A 17,514-nucleotide genomic window follows, 5' to 3' on the forward strand; every position below is an offset into this window, starting at 1 on the left:
ACTTTGTAGTAGTCAATTTTAGTGCTTTGGATTAAGAAGTTCTCTAAAACAGAAGTTTGTGTTATAGCTCTGAAAAGGAAAAGCAGAGCCATGTTTCAGGAATGCTCCTTCTCTTTTCCTCCACAAAAGGGCAGCACTAATTGCTGTCTGGTTAATGGAATTGCCCAGTTAACTATTGTGGGTTTAAATAAAATAACTATCTAAGGGCTGTCTTTAGTGTGCCCTTCCCCATGATGTGTGTGTGCTGTAGTCTGCCCTTAGCTTACTTGTTGAGCTGTTATGAATGATGCTGAGTTTTCTGCACACAATGTGGGCAGTTTGTATGCACAGTCCTAGATGCACAGTCCATCACCTGCAAGTGGGAGGGTATGTAATTGGGGTATCATAATCTTTTTCAATTGCTTGTTGTCTCATTTAGTTGTCTTGACAGAAATCTATATTCTACATCATTGGAGCTGCAGTAATAAACTTGCTAAATTAGTAGGAGATAAACTCATTGTTTAATTTTAGGAAAGGACTAGTACACATTTAACGATGCCTGTTCTCCACAGACAAGTGCAGCATATTTGTCATGTTGACAGTTCACCATCTGCAAAGTTACGACCTTGCTCTCTCTTTTCAGTGAATACTTGATGGTTGATCAATAACCACTTTGGGGACTAATTAAAGCCAGCTCAGTGATGGATACTTTCACAGAATAGTCTATCAATTCAGCAATTTGGCAGAAATTTGAGAAGGGGTATTGCTTATTTCATCCAATTATTTGTAGTTTGAATAATAGTTCTGTGAATCTATTACATATTCACAGACCTGAGATCTGTGAATCTCAGAATGATTCATTCAAGTCTATTTACGAGAATTAGGCAAGGCCTGTCACTGTCTTTTGCAGTATTTAACAGTCTTCTAAGAACCCCTGGGACAAAAGGTGGCATAACATTAAGGAAAAGAGTCATATATGCAACTTAGAATGCAAATTCTAGGCTAATTTATTGGTAAAACATGCACAGAAACACTTGGAAGCTAACTCCCTCAATTGTTCCCATTTATTTTCTGGATATGTCTGCTGCCTTCTCGAGTGAAGTTTAGCTGCTGCTGTATCAGCTCTTAAAAAACATTGATAAACTATGAAAAAGAGCAGAGCTGTGAAGCCCAAAGGCTTGCAAAATAATGATGTCATTAGTGCGTGAGATGAGAAGAGCTATCAACATAACAAACTGGACAGGAATCAGATGCATAGACTGATGACTGCTCTGTGTATAGACAGTATTAATTTCTAAACCAGTGAGGCCAAGGCAGGACAAGCTGCCTATTGTCCAGCCCTGAGTACACAGCCAGAAGAAGGGCTTCTTTTACAATTTTTAAAATATTTTAAGACTCATTTGTAGCAAGAACTTATGTGGAGTTTATTGTGGGAACATGAGTTTATTGTGGGAACATGAATTTCAAGTGGACTTCTCAGTTCTTCATAGGGAACCTTACTATGTTGCTCTCTCGCGAAACTTGAGTTTGTGAGAGTCAGTGGGTACTGAGACACTGAATTTGATAGTGTGCACTGTAAACAGGCAGAAGGAAGAAGAAGCACTCTTTGGTGATGTGAGGTTGGTAGTGTTGATAGAGATGGTAGTGATGTGCTTGTGCTCCTTTACTCAAGGGTGAGGCAGGCTGAAATGTCACACCCACTGCAGAAAGACGTTTATGCCTAGCACTCTGATGCAGTTAGATCCCCAGGGGCCAAACATCTGGGTTGGCAAGCCAGCACAAACTCTCTCTCTCTCACGCACACACACACACAAACACTCTTCAGTAACAAGCAGTGTATTAGTAAATACTTACAAACAGACCAACCCGATGGTGATCTCAAGAAGGACCACTCCAATGCTTGTCCTGATCGTCTGCATGATGAGAGAGAGAGAGTCAGCAGGCACAATCTTCTCAGGCATCCCCGAGGAGGCAACGTGGTCCTCTGTTGTGTAGCAGTCTCACTCTCCTTTGGAAAAATTCCGGTATTTATGATTACTTGCGGTAGGTGGGAGTCCCGGCACATGGGGCCAACAAGTGCAGAGAGTCTAGCCCAATTCCGTCCTGGCTGCATAACTGGCTATGATACTGCGCACGTGTGCAGACTTATTTTGGGGGCCACATTGACTTCGGGGGTGCTATTTCATTGTTCTTCAACTTCTGACCTTCATGTTGACTGCTTCTCACCGTTACTCTGTGGCTGGAAGCCACAGAATCCATATGTGACTAACCGCTGTTCTTTCTCACAGATTTCCAAGACTTTGTTTGTTACTTATTTGTATCCCACTTAACACAGCGATATTGTTCTAGACACCAAAAGGTTACAACAGGGTCCATTCTCACCAAGTATCAGGTAGTAGATACAAAAGTTACAACATGGACTATTCCCACCAAGTATCACCTAGTACGGATACACACTCACAAAAAAATACTTCAAAAACTTCTGTGGTTACTGCCTTTGTCACATAAAGCAAATCATGGCTTCATCACTTCTGTTAGATGCTCTGAGGTGTGTTAGAGAATTCCCATGATACTGCCTATATGCAGAAAAACTCTGCAGGCAGAAAAACAGTGTAAGTTCCGAGCTGGGAAGACAGATGGGTTAGTCATGTCCCACCACCTAAAAAGTCTCAGTTCTTGCGGTGGAGCTGAATTTGGACCAAAAAAGGGGGGAGGGGGGGCGGAGGAGCAAGAGAAATGAGAGGTGAGCAAAACAGCCGCCAAACAACTGCAGACTTCTGCAGAAAAGCGCTTAAAGAAATTAGTAAGAAGGCCAAAAGAGAAGGGCACAACTCCTGGTTTTGATTTCCCTTTCCCATCATCTTTAATACAGCCATATCACTTTTGGTGCTTTTTCAGGTTTAGTTTGTAAATTATTTCTTTAAAAAGTGCATTTCTTCTAAGTAATAATTTCCTCATGGCTATATAAGTAGGATTCCCTGGGTACAACTTAAAAAATGCTTTGGATAATAGTGCAGGATATAGGAAGCTAAACGTGCAATTTGGTTAAACCAAAACTAGTATAGATCCCACGTCTGCAGACCCATATTCTGTTCCCTGCGCAGCTTGTTTCACCTCCACATTTTTGCCTCAACTGTTGAGTCTTTGAGGCTGTTTGGGGCACTGGCTGTTTCTTGTGGGCGTAAGCAGTGCCAGAGCAGTACAGTCCTCATTTTGCTTGGATTTGCTTGGAGTACTGTGCTATAAAATAATCACAAGAACAGCAGCACTCATCCCTGTTCCACGCAGTGTGGTATTTCAGCAGAGAGCTATAAAAATGTTTGCAAAAATAAAAATAAGGCCACTCTCTCTGGTGTGGCACCCTTAACTTTTTTACCTTACCTTGGGAAGTCAGTGAAGAGTTGCCTGTTTTATTTTTAATATCAAGAGTGTCTGTGTTACATAATAACATACACAGATATGTTATGCAAAATTGCAGCTCTCTAAAAGCTTCTTCCTTTCTGTTGCACAGCACTTTGCGTGCACATCTGGTCAGCCATCATCCACCATGGCACATAGCTGGTTTGTGTGGGTCCCTGCTAGGCCATGTCTCAGCTGTCACCAGGAAGGCTAATTTACTCCATCCAGCTCTAATGTCTCCTCATTGGCATCAGTCCATGGATGTTCCCTAGGGGATATTTCAGGACATCTCCCCAAACTGGTGTGTCTCCCGAGCTGGTGGTCCACAGCTCTGCTTCAGAAGAGGGGCCCATGGATTTCCTTCGTGGCCATGGCCCTTGGAGATGCGTGTTATTCATGTGACCCAGGCCCTTCAAGAGCATCTGCTGGGAAGAGCCCTTTGGCATCAGATGACGAGGAGAGGAGGCCGGCCAGCCGCTTGAAGAGTCCTCTCTGCTTTGTTCCTTGCTTGGATCTAAAAAGGGGAAAAAAAATGTTGTTGGGGAAGGTGGGAAGATTGTGTCCGTGCTGCTGGTGCAGCCCTTCTAGCAGAGATGGGGCGGTTTGCAGCTGCGTCTGCGTGTGCTGAGGGTTGGGGCTGAAGCTCACTGTGCTCTGCCAGGAGAGGGAGACGGGGCTGAACCAGCCTTCCTCTCTCTGTGGTCTGCGCAAGCACGTCGCTGCAGCCTGGCAGCCCGAGCTCTCCTGGCTGCAGGGGCAGCGTGTGCAGGGGGAGATAATGGTATTAATTTGGGGTTTGTGTGCGAAGGGGGAAGCATCTTTGCAGTTTATTTATCAGACTGTTCCTCCTCCTGCTCTGGTCTGCAGAGCTGGCTAGTTCTTCACCATGCCTGATCTGCTCGCTACGCAGTGGAAAGCCGCTTCTTCCCAGGCTTTGACAGCCATCCAGCTGACTGGGGATGTGTTACCAGGCTAAAGCTTCCTGTTGTCTCTGCTTCCTTCCCCTTCCCTCCATGCCAGCGGGGTCCTGTTGTTTTCAAGCCTTCAGTGTCCACACCCAAGCTGTTAACTTAATACTGGAGAAGTCAGAAAGATAAGGCACTGCCTAGATTTAATGCTACTGCTCATATTTCAAGTTTTCATGTGAAGACAAAAATCCGAAAGTTTAATGACAAGAATTTTTACTTTCCTATTGGATCAATGGAAAAAAAAATCCCCAAAGATATTTCCTGCTTTCAACTGTAACAATTGCTAGCTTGCTGCTAAGTAACCCACCAAAATGTTTCTGCAGTATAAGGACCTTCTGAGAAGAAATGAGGCAGAATGGGAGACTGTCTCATATGCTTACATTATTTCTAGTTCTCCATCATCTTTCTCTTTATTCATAGTGGTTGGTAAAGCACTCTGAACGTGCAGTTTTATGTATGTAAATACTTGTTTTTGTAAACAGACTAGCCAATTCTGCCATCATCTAAAGGCAGTCATACAAAGTCAGTCATATAAATAAGGTCTATAGGCTTGCAGTTAACTATTGGGATACAATTAAAGAAACTAGAAAAGAAAAATGCAACTAGAAATCCTCAGTCTGTGTTGGCAAATAAACTTATCCAAGAGCCACATTTATGAAAGAGTATTTTAGTCAAAGACCTTTTTCTGTAGCTACCCTTGTATTTTCATTTTCCCTTAACTCTCTTTTGACTCTGTCTTTTGCAGGTCATGAAAACTTACCACATGTATCATGCAGAGAGCATCAGTGCAGAAAGCAAGCTGAAAGAGGCAGAGAAGCAAGAAGAAAAACAGATTGGGAGGTCAGGAGACCCTGTCTTTCATATTCGACTAGAAGAAAGGCACCAGAGACGGAGCTCTGTAAAGAAGATTGAAAAAATGAAGGAAAAAGTAAATAGTCTTTTTATTTTGCTTCATTTGAAGTAAATTCAACACATTTCTGAAATTCTTGAGCAGGATATTAGATAGAGGAGTCCAACTGGGAAATAAAAATGCATAATAAACTATCATGCATTACAGATAACTTGATTTAATTGCAGTTCAGAGAAGGGAATACTTGCTTCCCAGTAGAATTCTTATTATATGATTTGAAATAAAGTACTAAGTTATTTCTTTGTGTTATGTTTGTTGTATTTATGAAAGGCTGTCAGTAAAGGGTCTTTCTTGTTAATAGGAATATGCGCTTGAATTGTTACTGTTTTTGTTATGTATCTAAAATGAAGTCGTTCAAATTCATTAATATACGATCTCTTTCCTAGCGCCAAGCAAAATATTCTGAAAACAAGCTGAAATCTATTAAGGCCCGTAATGAATACCTGCTCACCCTTGAAGCAACTAATGCTTCTGTTTTCAAGTATTATATTCATGACCTTTCAGACTTAATTGACGTAAGTATCACACATTTGTTTTTATGTTTGTTCTGTTCAGGAATAATACATACTTTATTTTGCTTTTCGTTTTCAAAGGGAATGTATTAGTGATATTAGTTGCTTAGGGTATACTCATCATCTATAACATTCTATATTAAAATCAGGAAGTTTTCCTTTCAGCTTTATATTTCACAAAACACGGTGTCAATAAGATGCTGAGTGTATTCCTTTAAAGTTAGAGCATTATCTTTCTTCCCCAGGTGGCAAGAGAAAATATGACAGGAATAACACAAAAAGTCATCACTTCCATTGTATACTATAAAAGGACTTCTGCAGTAAAAAAATATTTTTACAAAATAAACTTCTTTAGCGGGTATATAAGTATAGTATTTAACTTAATATAACGCATTTTCTGTGTGTCTTCAAAATCATTCGGTTTCATTCATCTAGTCATTCAGTCAAACATACGCTGCCTTTTATTCCTGTTGCATATAGTTTGCAAAATAGACAGAATCAATGGAGTATTCTATATTGTCAGCAGGACTTGTTACTAATTTTCAGTAAGATTTTACTATGAGAATGTCATAGGAGAATAAGGTGATACACTGATGTTGACCTACACCAGTATTTTGTCCGCAGAGTCTCTATTACTGATGTTTTTACATGACATGGAGAGAACCTTCCATAGCCTGGCATGTCCCATGCTCTCTTTTTAAGCTGACCACATTTAATACACAAAATATGGAGATAATAAATACAGGTTCAATAATATTCATTCACCAGAGATGTAATGTTAAATAGGTCAGCGAGTACACTCCTGTGGCCTGTATGAAACGCTGCTATTTGCATGTGCTTTCTACTGCAACAGTGGCATTTGTTATTTACAATAGTAAACATTCACACAGAATCATTTCTTTTGCATTGGTGGGATGTTCATCACAAAGACAAGGTAACTAAGCTCTAGTTTGTTGTGTAGCATAAATGAGTGCAGCATTTGACAAGAAGTTTCTCTTTTCTATTGGCTGGAGAAGCAAACCTTGAAAAAGAAAAATTCCTCCTTGAGGGGGGTGGACTAGAACAGCTGCATAAGTCTGTTTTATTGTATTTTACTGAAATATTGAGAATTGTTTTTCTTTGTCATTTTTTCCTGTAATCTGCAAAATCTTGCCTGCTTTTGTTGTGATTCTTCCTTTTTCTTTTACAACTTTTTTTCCCTCCAAAAAGTTTTGATCCATTTCTTTCTTGTTTCCCTCTCGTATAGGACAGTGATACATTTTTTTGTATTTTTTGCTGTCCCTATCTCAGCATATCTTTTTCCTTCTCTGTATCACTCAATTGCTTTGTCTCTTCTGATTTTCTCTGGTTTGTTCTACTGTATACAACCCCTGTCTTATCTACATTCATATATTTGCACATCCTGCTCCACCCATTTGTCCTGCCCAGGCAACATTTACCAGACTCTTGATAGATATATTATTAGGGCAGAAATCTAAGGACAAGTGGCCATAGCTGCTAGGTAACACCCAGGTGAGAAGCTGTCCCAACTTATCAGATAATTTTCTGAGATATTGCTTAAAGGCTGATGGTTTTGTAGCTTTTAGATAGGGCATGTCTGATAAATATAAACTTCATTAGTTCTTCCTAGTGGCTGGAAGGAAGGAAGTTCTTTCCCTCTGTTCCCAGCATCACCACCCTTTCAGAGATCACACTGGAAAGATGTTCATTGTGTCTCCTCTCCTGTCTCCTGTTTCGGTTCTCACATTTCCCAGTGAATATCTCCAGTTTGTGTTTCTCCTTGGTCAAAAGTGGCTCAGGCTGGGGATGTCCACAGAGCTTGCTATAACAGGGAGAGCTGGCAGGAGGAGCCAAGGACCTGGAGCCTCACAAAGAACTGTGAGGAGAAGCCGAAGTGAAGCTCTCTGTCACGTATATAGAAAGACAACACCTAGTGGAGTTAGTGCTTGAAAAAATATTTGCACAGCCATGAAGACTAGAACTTTCTAGCTGCTAGTTTTTAATGGAAATATACATTCTACACAATTTAGTAATGCAGAAAAAAAGATAACTTCCTTGAATGTTTTTCCAAGCAGTGGATTAATGTAGGCAATAACAAATTCTTTTGGCAAAATGGCTTTAGAAATGACTCTTCTCTGAAGAATTTAAATGGACGATCTAGAAACCCCTTGCATCACATTTTTGTACGAGTTGGCTGTAAACATGTGTAACCAGAATTGCTTCAGAGCCAAATCCAATTGTGGGATTGTTTAAATGAAGTGTCTTTCAGGCAGTTGTATTTAATCAGAATATTCTGTGAAAGCAGTCGTATCTAGACAGAGTGTTTACTACTTGACAAAGGAAACAGTTTTTGTAAATGCTAGAGTCTTGGCAAGATTTGAGGGTTATATCATTGGAATGTGAGACAAGCTTCCCACTGACCATATGTTGCAACAAGCCAGACATCTCATTCTGTAAATCTATGAAGAGAATGGTGTGATCTTGAGTTTTCAGTAGTGGTAATGATTTCATTCTTTACCTTCTCTGCTTTGTCCCTGGCTGCCTTCCTTTCTCTTCTTTCCTGATCTCTCTCTCTTTGCTTGTGCAGAAGGGCGTTACTTCTCTGTATTTGAATTCCAGTTAACATGGAAAAGATTTAGATCCCCTCGTGCTGGTGATTGCTGATACATGTAACTGAACCATTTCCTCTGTTATTGATAAATGTCTAGTGAAAATACAAAAAATATATGGAGGAGCGCAGTAAACTGTACAATGTACTTGACTGTGTTTCTAACAATATTGGAGAGGGTCATGGGATTTTTTATTAACAAATGGATGTTTATAGTTTTTTTTCATTTGGATTCCACTGCAACTGGATTTTTCAGGCTACTGTGGAAAATCCTGAATTTCAGTTTCTAAGCTGAACTTCCTTCATTTCATTAACAGAGCTCAGTACTTTTGACTTAAAATAATGATGTGTTGTTCATAATCTTAAGCCCTTGTGATAAAAGCAAGATGAAAAATATTACTGGAGTTTTAGCTGGATGCTTTAATGTGTTTAGTGAGCTGAGGGTTTGGACCAACCTTTGCCAAAAAGTAGCGGGATAAACTAGATATGTACAGTCTGTTTCTGTCCCCTGCATATTGTAGCAGAGGTATTTGAATGTTCTGTTGAATGGGATATTTGTTCTCTGTTGAATATACGGTAGGATCTAGTTCAAGTGAAGGGCAGAATTCTTCTTTATTTATATCAAGTGAAAAGTAGCAAAGAATGCTTTTTAGCTAAATTAAATAAGCTTCATATAGTATATAGAAATTTGTTTGAAAATTGTGGATTTCTGAGGAGTGATAAATTACACATCCCTGCTAATCTGTCTGTTGTTAACAACATCCAACTATGTGGCACATGTGACAATGCAGTTACTTGAAGGTTTCCATGTAACTGAGATTACTAGATTTATCTGGGCATAAGATGAAGGTAGGGACCGTTTTTCAGACTCACCATGTACTCATGACCTGAAGGTAAATGCTGAGAATTTGTGATCAAAACAAATTTGACTGTCGTTCTGCTACTGGAATAAATACAGTATTTATGTGTTGGTCATTCTTAGAGTGGAATTTCTGACCCTCTAATTGCAGTCTATAGTAATGGTTTGTATGGTAAGAAGTTAGAGAACATCTAGCTGTTAAGAACTTAATTCATTCTGTAAGGCTTTACTAATCATTCATAGAACTAAATTTAAAACTAAGCTGGAGTATATGCAGCTCACAATCTTTATTACATAAGTTCTCATAAATATGGTATGTACAGCCAAGTCCTTTTGATTTAAGAGTTGATGTCTATGTAACAGAGATGATTAGATAGTGACTTATTAGAGGTTAGTGCTTTTTTATGAATTTCTCTTTCCATTGACATTAGGATGTTGTTATTATTCATGAAATAAAGTAAAGAGCAGCTTGGTTGTTTCGTTGCAGCTCTGTGCTAAGCACTGCAGTTTTTGTTCAACCCTAAATGTACTCTGGGGTGCAATAAAGACAGTAAATGCTCTTGAGACTGCCTCAGATTTAATTCCAAATATGAATAAAATGCAAATTACAAAATTAATTTTTCACGGATATCTCAAATGCATCACTCATCTCCCTCTACTTTTCCCAACCAAAAGTCTTTATAGAGCTTGAAATGAATAAAACTCATAGGCTGTGACTTCATTCTCTTATTTTTCATCTTGCATGTCCTTTTGCACTACCTGATATCTCATCTCCCCAGCTCATAGACTGACAGCAGATCTCATTAGGCATCCAAGCTGTAGCCAAAATGTACTGATAAGTGAACCTCAAAGATTCTTTATTTATTTTGGCTGAATGTGATTTCTCATTTGCACTTTACAAATCTTCTAGATCTACAAAGTCTCTCTGAAAATCTTGTGTGCAGGCGTGCATGTATTGTGTCTGTGTGCATGCATGTGTACTTTTTTGTAAACTTGAGATGCTGGAGATTTTTTTCCTGTGTTCCACACCTAGCCAGATGGCATGTTGTCGGGACAGCAGTTTAGTGGCCATACGTTATGTTTTTGGTCATAAAATGGACAAATGCCCTAAGTGCTGTCTCCATTCTCTATCCCTCTCCTTCCCATCCATTGCATATTAAAGCAGGGTCCTTCTCCTCACTGAGTAGCCATGAGCTGGTATTGTAATTACCATGTAATTGCTCATGGTAGAGCAATTACCAGGTAGAGAATATTTATGTCTGCAAATTTTGGAGAAAGAGAACTGTGTTCTTGCAGAAGCAAGAGTTATGATGTTGTTAGGAGTTTTTATCTTTTGCTTTTAAAATACAACATTACTCATACAGATTTTATTTTTACCTATATTTTTGAAGCAAAAATCCAAATGCAGGCATTTTAAATTCCATTCAAGGAGTCATTGTGGACAAGACATTTGTTGAGGGTTCTGGATTTAGTTCCTGTTTCCTTTGCCAGCATTAGGACTGCTAAGAAATGCCTTAGTCTGGCAAGATATTCTGCTTTGCTTGAAGAATCCTTATGCTTGGCTGAGAAGCAGTGTTTGTTACCCTGCATAGCTGTTATCACCTACAAATGATGACCATGGCACTGTTCATGAGCAGGTGATAGCCACTCTGTAGATTAAGGGTTAAACAATGAAATTCCTGATAGTGTCACAGCATAAAGGCGGCAACATTATATTCCAGCTTGCAAAAAAGCTGCATCAGAGCCCATGCATCTATAATTGAAATCGATGGGCTTCTGTTAGTTCTCTGATCCAAAATCGAGGATTTAGGTGCCGGTAGTTTTTAACACACGAATAGCTGGCCATTCCAAACCAAACATTGCCCTCTATTTCTTATTTCCTTTCAGTTTAATCTTCTGTGGGGTCTTTCTGAAGCTAATACACGTGAAATAAAACAGCTATCCTGATCCACTTTCTTATCATCACTTTTAGTCTGTCTTTTTCATCCAAGAGAGTGAATTAAATGTGAGATCTGATTTGACATAGAACAAGAGTAAAACACCAAGAGATTTTTCCTTTTAGAAACATGTGCAAACAATTATTTTTTAGTCTGGAGATCTTTGAAATATGGATGCACTTAAGTATAAAGGTTGAGTGACTGTTTTGGTAAATGTAACACAAATTTCCATTGTATAAATGCAAAAAAGAGAGATTTAGCTGTGCGTGTTTGATAGAACATGACATTTTTTCCCCCTTTTCTTCTCTGGTAGACTTTAAATGGTTCAAGAATTGCGTGGCCATTCCCATCAGCAATAATGACCTGCAGTACTTTCCAAGGCCGAAAGCTGCTGCTGATCAAAATAGTTTTGTTGTCAATATTGTGAATAAAACAGCCCTCTTGTCAGATTCCCAAGGGTGGTTTGATCATTAGTGGTTAGTGTATTAAATGTAAAGCAAGGTGTGTATGGTTTTTTTCTCTTACACAGGCATGTTTAGATTTGGTAAATGGTGGAAAACTCTCCTTCTCTCTGCTTCTCTCTCTCTCTCTCTCTTTTTTTTTTTTTAATAAGTAAGAGGAAAGGAAAAGAAATGTGATCACATGCATCATTAGGGATTGTAATAGGTGTGAGCAAGGTGTGCACCTAAACCTAGTATACAGCGGGCTGAATTCAAATTGCTTCTTTGCCCTCCTGCAGCATGTTGGTTATGTGTTCTGTAGGAAGAGTGATTTTAAACTGCAGGTGGGCACCTAGGAAGGATGGAGGGGGCAGAGGGCTGCCCTGGAGCAGTGCGTTCCCTGTCTGCCCTGGCCAGGCATCGTGCTGCTCTGATGGGGCAAATCTCTCCCAAGCCAGCAGTGATTTCCTGCAGGCAGCCTGCAAGGCGGGATATTTTGGATATATTGGTCCACTGCAAACTCTTGTCTCCATAGGTGTTTGGTCGTTGTGACCCTGGCATGAGTCAAGCCTAAAAGCACTGTTTAGAAAGAAATTGTTTTGTGTGCAACCAGTATGCCAGTGTTGGGGTGAGAGAGAGGTTTGCAATCCTCCTGCCATTATCTGGAAGCTCATTGAGCAGAGCTTGAGGATACTGTTTGCTGCATAATATGGGGAGAAATTAAGAAAACAATCACTGGATACACTGCTACTGTGACATTTTGAAAATGCATTCAGCTATTCCTCTAAAATATTAACAAATTATGAGTAATGAAAACCAAGGATGTTTAAAATTCAAGAACAAGCTCAACTTTACATTTTACCAATTAGATTTCAATTAGATTTTACATGTATTCCAGTGTTACTCTCACGCCTAGAAAAAAATATATAAATTATGGCTTTCTGCATTTAGTAACATGATGTGCATTGCTGGCTCTGAAAGAGCATGGGGAATAAGGGGTTTACAGTAAATATGTTGTACTATCAGAAGAAGGATGTTAAACTATTCTCATTAAATCAAAAAGCATTTTATATGGGTCACTAATATGAGAGACAGTTGTGGTCTTTTTTTTGTTTTTGTTTAGGCCCAGACAGGAACACCTTCATTTTCAGTTTGGTGCTACCATTGACTTAGATAGTAGCGGTCTGTCGGAGTGGGTTTAAATACATTATCTGAGGCTTGCCTAAGACACTAATACTGAAAAACTCACTTCTCTGTGAAGCCCGAGACCTTCTTGTGCAAATGTAGTAACTGCATATCTGTATCTGACGAACAAATGCACACGTATTTCTGTACTTGTACACCTGATCTGTCTTTCAATCCTGTGCCAGGCTCTTAGCTTCCCGTTTTCTGTTAATAGAAAGAGGACACTAAATACTTAACATCTTGATTACAATATTGTATTTTTATTAGATAGTATTTTGTAAAATATTTTGAAGATAAAAAATTGTGGACAGAAAATTATAATAATAACTTGTGGTTTGGTGTATTTGTATGGAGTTCCTGATTTTTAATTTGTTTTCTTCTTCTTTTGTTGTTTTATTAGTGTTGTGATCTTGGATACCATGCGAGTCTGAACAGAGCCCTAAGAACATATCTTTCTGCAGAGTATAACCTTGAAACCTCCAGGCATGAGGGCCTAGACATCATTGAAAATGCGGTTGACAGCTTGGAGCCACGAAGTGACAAGCAGAGATTCATGGAAATGTATCCCACTGCCTTTTGTCCACCAATGAAATTTGAGTTCCAGTCTCATATGGGCGATGAGGTCTGTAGTTAGTGACAAATACAGGAAACCCTGTGGTGACTGTTTCTGTTTGTATATACAAAGAAGCTTTCCTTGGCCTGATTTTTGATTTATTTTCAGCAGGATATAGATCTTATCCCCTTTTACAAAGAGTTTGGTAAAAGCTCTTATTGCTACCCAAAAACAAGTGGACCAGCAACAAGTTTTTGCAAAACTGGCAGCAGCACTGTGTTCTGAGTTGCTTGAGAGTGCTCAAGTAAAAGCAGTTACATTTTACTCTATTCTGAATTGCCCCATAGGGACATTGCTGTAGATTTTCTGGCCAACCTGCACTCAGCCTAGGGCCAATATAAGTATCTTCGTGATACTTTTTATCTTCACTACCTGCTTCACCACATCAGAACTTGTGGGAGTGATTCAAGAGCAGCTACAGAGCTGCTCCAAATTGTGCTCACTGAAATGCCACCCTCTCCCCTTCTTGCTCCCCCATGTTACTGTCTGGAGATGTCAAGAGCACAGTGTTCCCCAGCTGTGCCCTGTTTTGCTATGCCAAAGGACAGTAGCAAAGCAGAATACTGAATCACCTGTGTATATCTATCAATGGTAGCTCCACAGTTTTCATTTCTGTGTATTAGAGAAGCAACACAAAGCAGCCATACAACAAGGCTGTGCTCTATAGTCATAGGATGTGGTATGTAGTTCTCTACCTTGTAAGGTAATACATAAATACTTTAAATAGGCAGATTTCATTGCTTTGTTATGTTTTAATACCTTTGGTAGGAATTCACCTAGTTTTAGGAAGAGCAACTCTCAAGACTGTGATTTTTTTTTCTTTGCATCTTACAGCTCTTTTTAATTCTTTGTTAGGTTTGTCAGGTCACTGCTCAGCAACCTGTGCAAGCAGAGCTTATGCTTAGGTATCAGCAGCTGCAGTCACGGTTGGCCACGCTTAAAATCGAAAATGAGGAGGTAAGATCTGTGTCTACTTCACCTACGCACTGGACACCATTTTCAGGGTGATGCAGTGTTTTCTGCCTTGTCAGAAGCATATAAAGAACAGTAAAAATGGCTTCAGTATATATGAGCTATTTTAATTTTAAAAATCAAATACTGGCAAATACGCTAAGTTGGAAGCATAAAGAAAAAGCTCTTTGTATAACACTGCCTTTCCTGCTAGTTGGAGACATTTCAGGGGATGTAAATTAGTGCAGGATTTGGCATGCAGTAAGTGTGGCTATGTTTGCCCAAGTCATGTATAGTAACAGACCAGAACAAAGTGCCGACATATGTTGGTTTCACATAGCCTTTGTTCTTTCAGGAAAGGCTTGAGATAATTCAGTTTGAACTGATTAAAACGTACATACATTTTCCTGCTTTTATTCTGCTGTCTGCAAAATTATTTTATTCTGTTTGTTCAAACTTTTCTTTATCAATTCAATTCTGTGAAAATAAATGGTTTTGTAAATATCTTTCAGCTCAGAGAAAAATGCTGCATGTTTTTTAGCTAACTCTTGTATTCATTTAACCCACATGTATCATATAATAAGTTAGATTTGGAACTCTTGTGTTCTAGACAGTGCATTCCTTTTAAAAACAAATAATGTTTGGTTGCATACAATCAGGTGTTAGTTCTCTTTGAGATTGTTGAAATTACTGTATTTTCCTGACAGCCACTCGATCCAGTTTTAGGAAACCATTGAACAGAAAAGAGTCAAAACAGGATGATTTTTTTCTTACGTTCATATGCCCGTCAGCAAACTATATTTGTTGAAACCTATTTATGCTCGTTTAGAACTCAACCATGAAGGTCACTGGCTATGTAGAACCTGATGTTGCAGCCACCTTTGTGGACCTAATAAGTAGGGAAAGCCACAGATTCTGCAACTACCTTTTCTTCTGTTCAGCTCTTTCTTAGAAGATACATGTACATGTAGCAGGATAAAACTACAGCTCCTCCTGCCTGCTACAAAATGATCAAATGTGTTGAATGTGGAGGCAGTTCCTGAGATGCTAAAAGAAGCAGCATTTGGCAAGTGACATGAAATGTCACCAAGGTCTAAGTTTCTGGAAGTCTTACTTGTTGTTCAGTTGGTTCTTGCATGATGTACATAAAACTCTAACAAAAATTCAGACATAACTGACTGTCCACAGATACGGCTGTGTACACAAGTACTTTGCTTATCCAAAGCACTGAATTTCCTTAGTCTCCTTTTAAGCAAAAGTAGATTCTCATCTTCATATAGACATTTGAAAACTCCATCATTTACCTGTCCATATGGTCACCATACAGAATTCTGTATTTGGCAGAAGTTACAGTGAATACTTGTCAGAGCATATATTTTAAAGTTTTGTGGCAAAAAGCCACTGAACACAGAGTTATTGTCTTCTGTGCCTACCCTCTACTCCATCCCCAAATTGCTGCTTCTGAAGGGCAAAGGAATTTGTATCGTCTTTTGTGGTAGCTGAGTCAAAATCTGTTATACTCTCAGCTAGAGCTATTTATAAACAGTAGTAGTGAATGCCTGTCATGGGAATAGCTCACCTAGTAAAATAAAGTGCTTTTTTTCTTAAAAAAAACCCAGAAAAGCAGTGCTGTTCCCTATCCTCTACTCTGGCAGCAAAGACAGGCTGTATAGTGAGTATGAGTTGCACTTTTATCCAATTTAAGGCAATACAAGAATCCTTCCATTTAAATGAGAATCTGTTCCTATATTAAAGTACGGGGGTTATTTAAATTTTTTGTGTACTTTGATTAGGTTTTTAGATTTTAATTTTTCTCATTCTGTTTTATATCATAAATGCCCAGCTCAAAATGCTAATGTCTGTGAGTCATATACACTATACATGTACAGAACACATGAGTCTTTTAAAAACTACCTAAATTCGGAAAATATCTCAAGGAGATGGAAGGTAAAAAAGAAAAAAAAAAAAGAAAAAAAAAAGAAAGAGTTTTTGCCAGATAAGTGCAAGGACATGGGAGAAAAATGCTGGCAGGCAAGAGAAGGGTGCTTTCCTATGCTGAAGGCATAGGTGTAGAAGTGTGTATGATTCTCTGAGTCTCTTTACTAGACACTCTTGCACCAAAGCTTGGAGGTAAATCACATCCTTGTGGATCTTGCCAGTTACTTTCACTGCACTCTGGAGAGGCTGCGTTTCCTCTTCCATTGCCTCCATGCCTTGATTTCTACCATGAGTGACCACGCTCCATAACTCATAGGATGGGGTATAAATTGCTCTTTTTCCACCCTTTCCTCCAGCTGCACTTCTGCTATCTGAACACCACTGTGCACTGCACCCCAGCCCTCCGCAGCACCTGTAGAAGAACATGCTGCTCTATCAGCCACATCTTCAGCTGTACTTCTGTTCAGCCACTTTCATCGTGAGATTTGACTGTTCAGAGAAGTGTGTCACTGTTGCCTGTTGACCCAAGTCAGGGACCATAAACAAATCATGTCACATTTCTCTATGATTCTAATTTCAAGAAACAAATGCTGGGGACTACTATACAGACAGCACAAGAGTACACCTGTATTTGTGAGCTGTACCTCAGTAAAGCAGAGAACTAAAAATAATGTCTACTGATGTCATTCTTCAGTTATAAAAATATATACATATATATGTGTATACACACACACACACACACACACACACACACACACATGCATGTAAAGACATGTAGGTCTCTAGTTCTAGTGCACCTCATTTTTCACATTAGCACATCACAGTTAGTTTTAGGAGAGTGTGCCAGAGGGTTCATCTGAGTAGTGAGCTTCTGTTCAAAACTATTTGAGTATTTATTTATCTTCTCATTTGGTAAACTGTGCCTTTTAACAGGTTAAAAAAACAACAGAGGCTACCTTGCAAACAATACAAGACATGGTCACCATTGAAGACTACGATGTGTCAGAATGTTTCCAGCACAGTCGCTCGACCGAGTCGGTGAAGTCAACAGTCTCGGAGACGTACCTGAGTAAGCCCAGCATTGCAAAAAGAAGAGCTAACCAGCAGGAAACTGAACAATTCTATTTCATGGTATGTTGGTTGCTTCCTCATTCATGTGACACAGACTGAATACCTGAAGTGAATGTTATGCAGAAGTTCCTAGAATTTAGGTCA

At 39.2% G+C, this 17,514-nt stretch overlaps 1 protein-coding gene across 3 annotated transcripts in view; it reads left to right on the top strand.

The window, feature by feature from the left end:
* Nucleotides 1-17,514, top strand: part of SRGAP1 (SLIT-ROBO Rho GTPase activating protein 1) — a 152,826-nt gene that overhangs the window by 93,574 nt on the left and 41,738 nt on the right. For all 3 annotated transcript variants that reach the window (XM_062584096.1, XM_062584075.1, XM_062584085.1), the window contains exons 5-9: nucleotides 5,092-5,274; nucleotides 5,643-5,771; nucleotides 13,198-13,419; nucleotides 14,266-14,367; nucleotides 17,233-17,430. In XM_062584096.1, the coding sequence (XP_062440080.1) occupies nucleotides 5,092-5,274; nucleotides 5,643-5,771; nucleotides 13,198-13,419; nucleotides 14,266-14,367; nucleotides 17,233-17,430 (834 nt within the window). The remainder of the gene's footprint in view (nucleotides 1-5,091; nucleotides 5,275-5,642; nucleotides 5,772-13,197; nucleotides 13,420-14,265; nucleotides 14,368-17,232; nucleotides 17,431-17,514) is intronic.

This window comes from Rhea pennata, chromosome 1 (assembly GCF_028389875.1).
Source record: "Rhea pennata isolate bPtePen1 chromosome 1, bPtePen1.pri, whole genome shotgun sequence".
NCBI classification, from domain to species: Eukaryota; Metazoa; Chordata; class Aves; order Rheiformes; family Rheidae; genus Rhea; species Rhea pennata.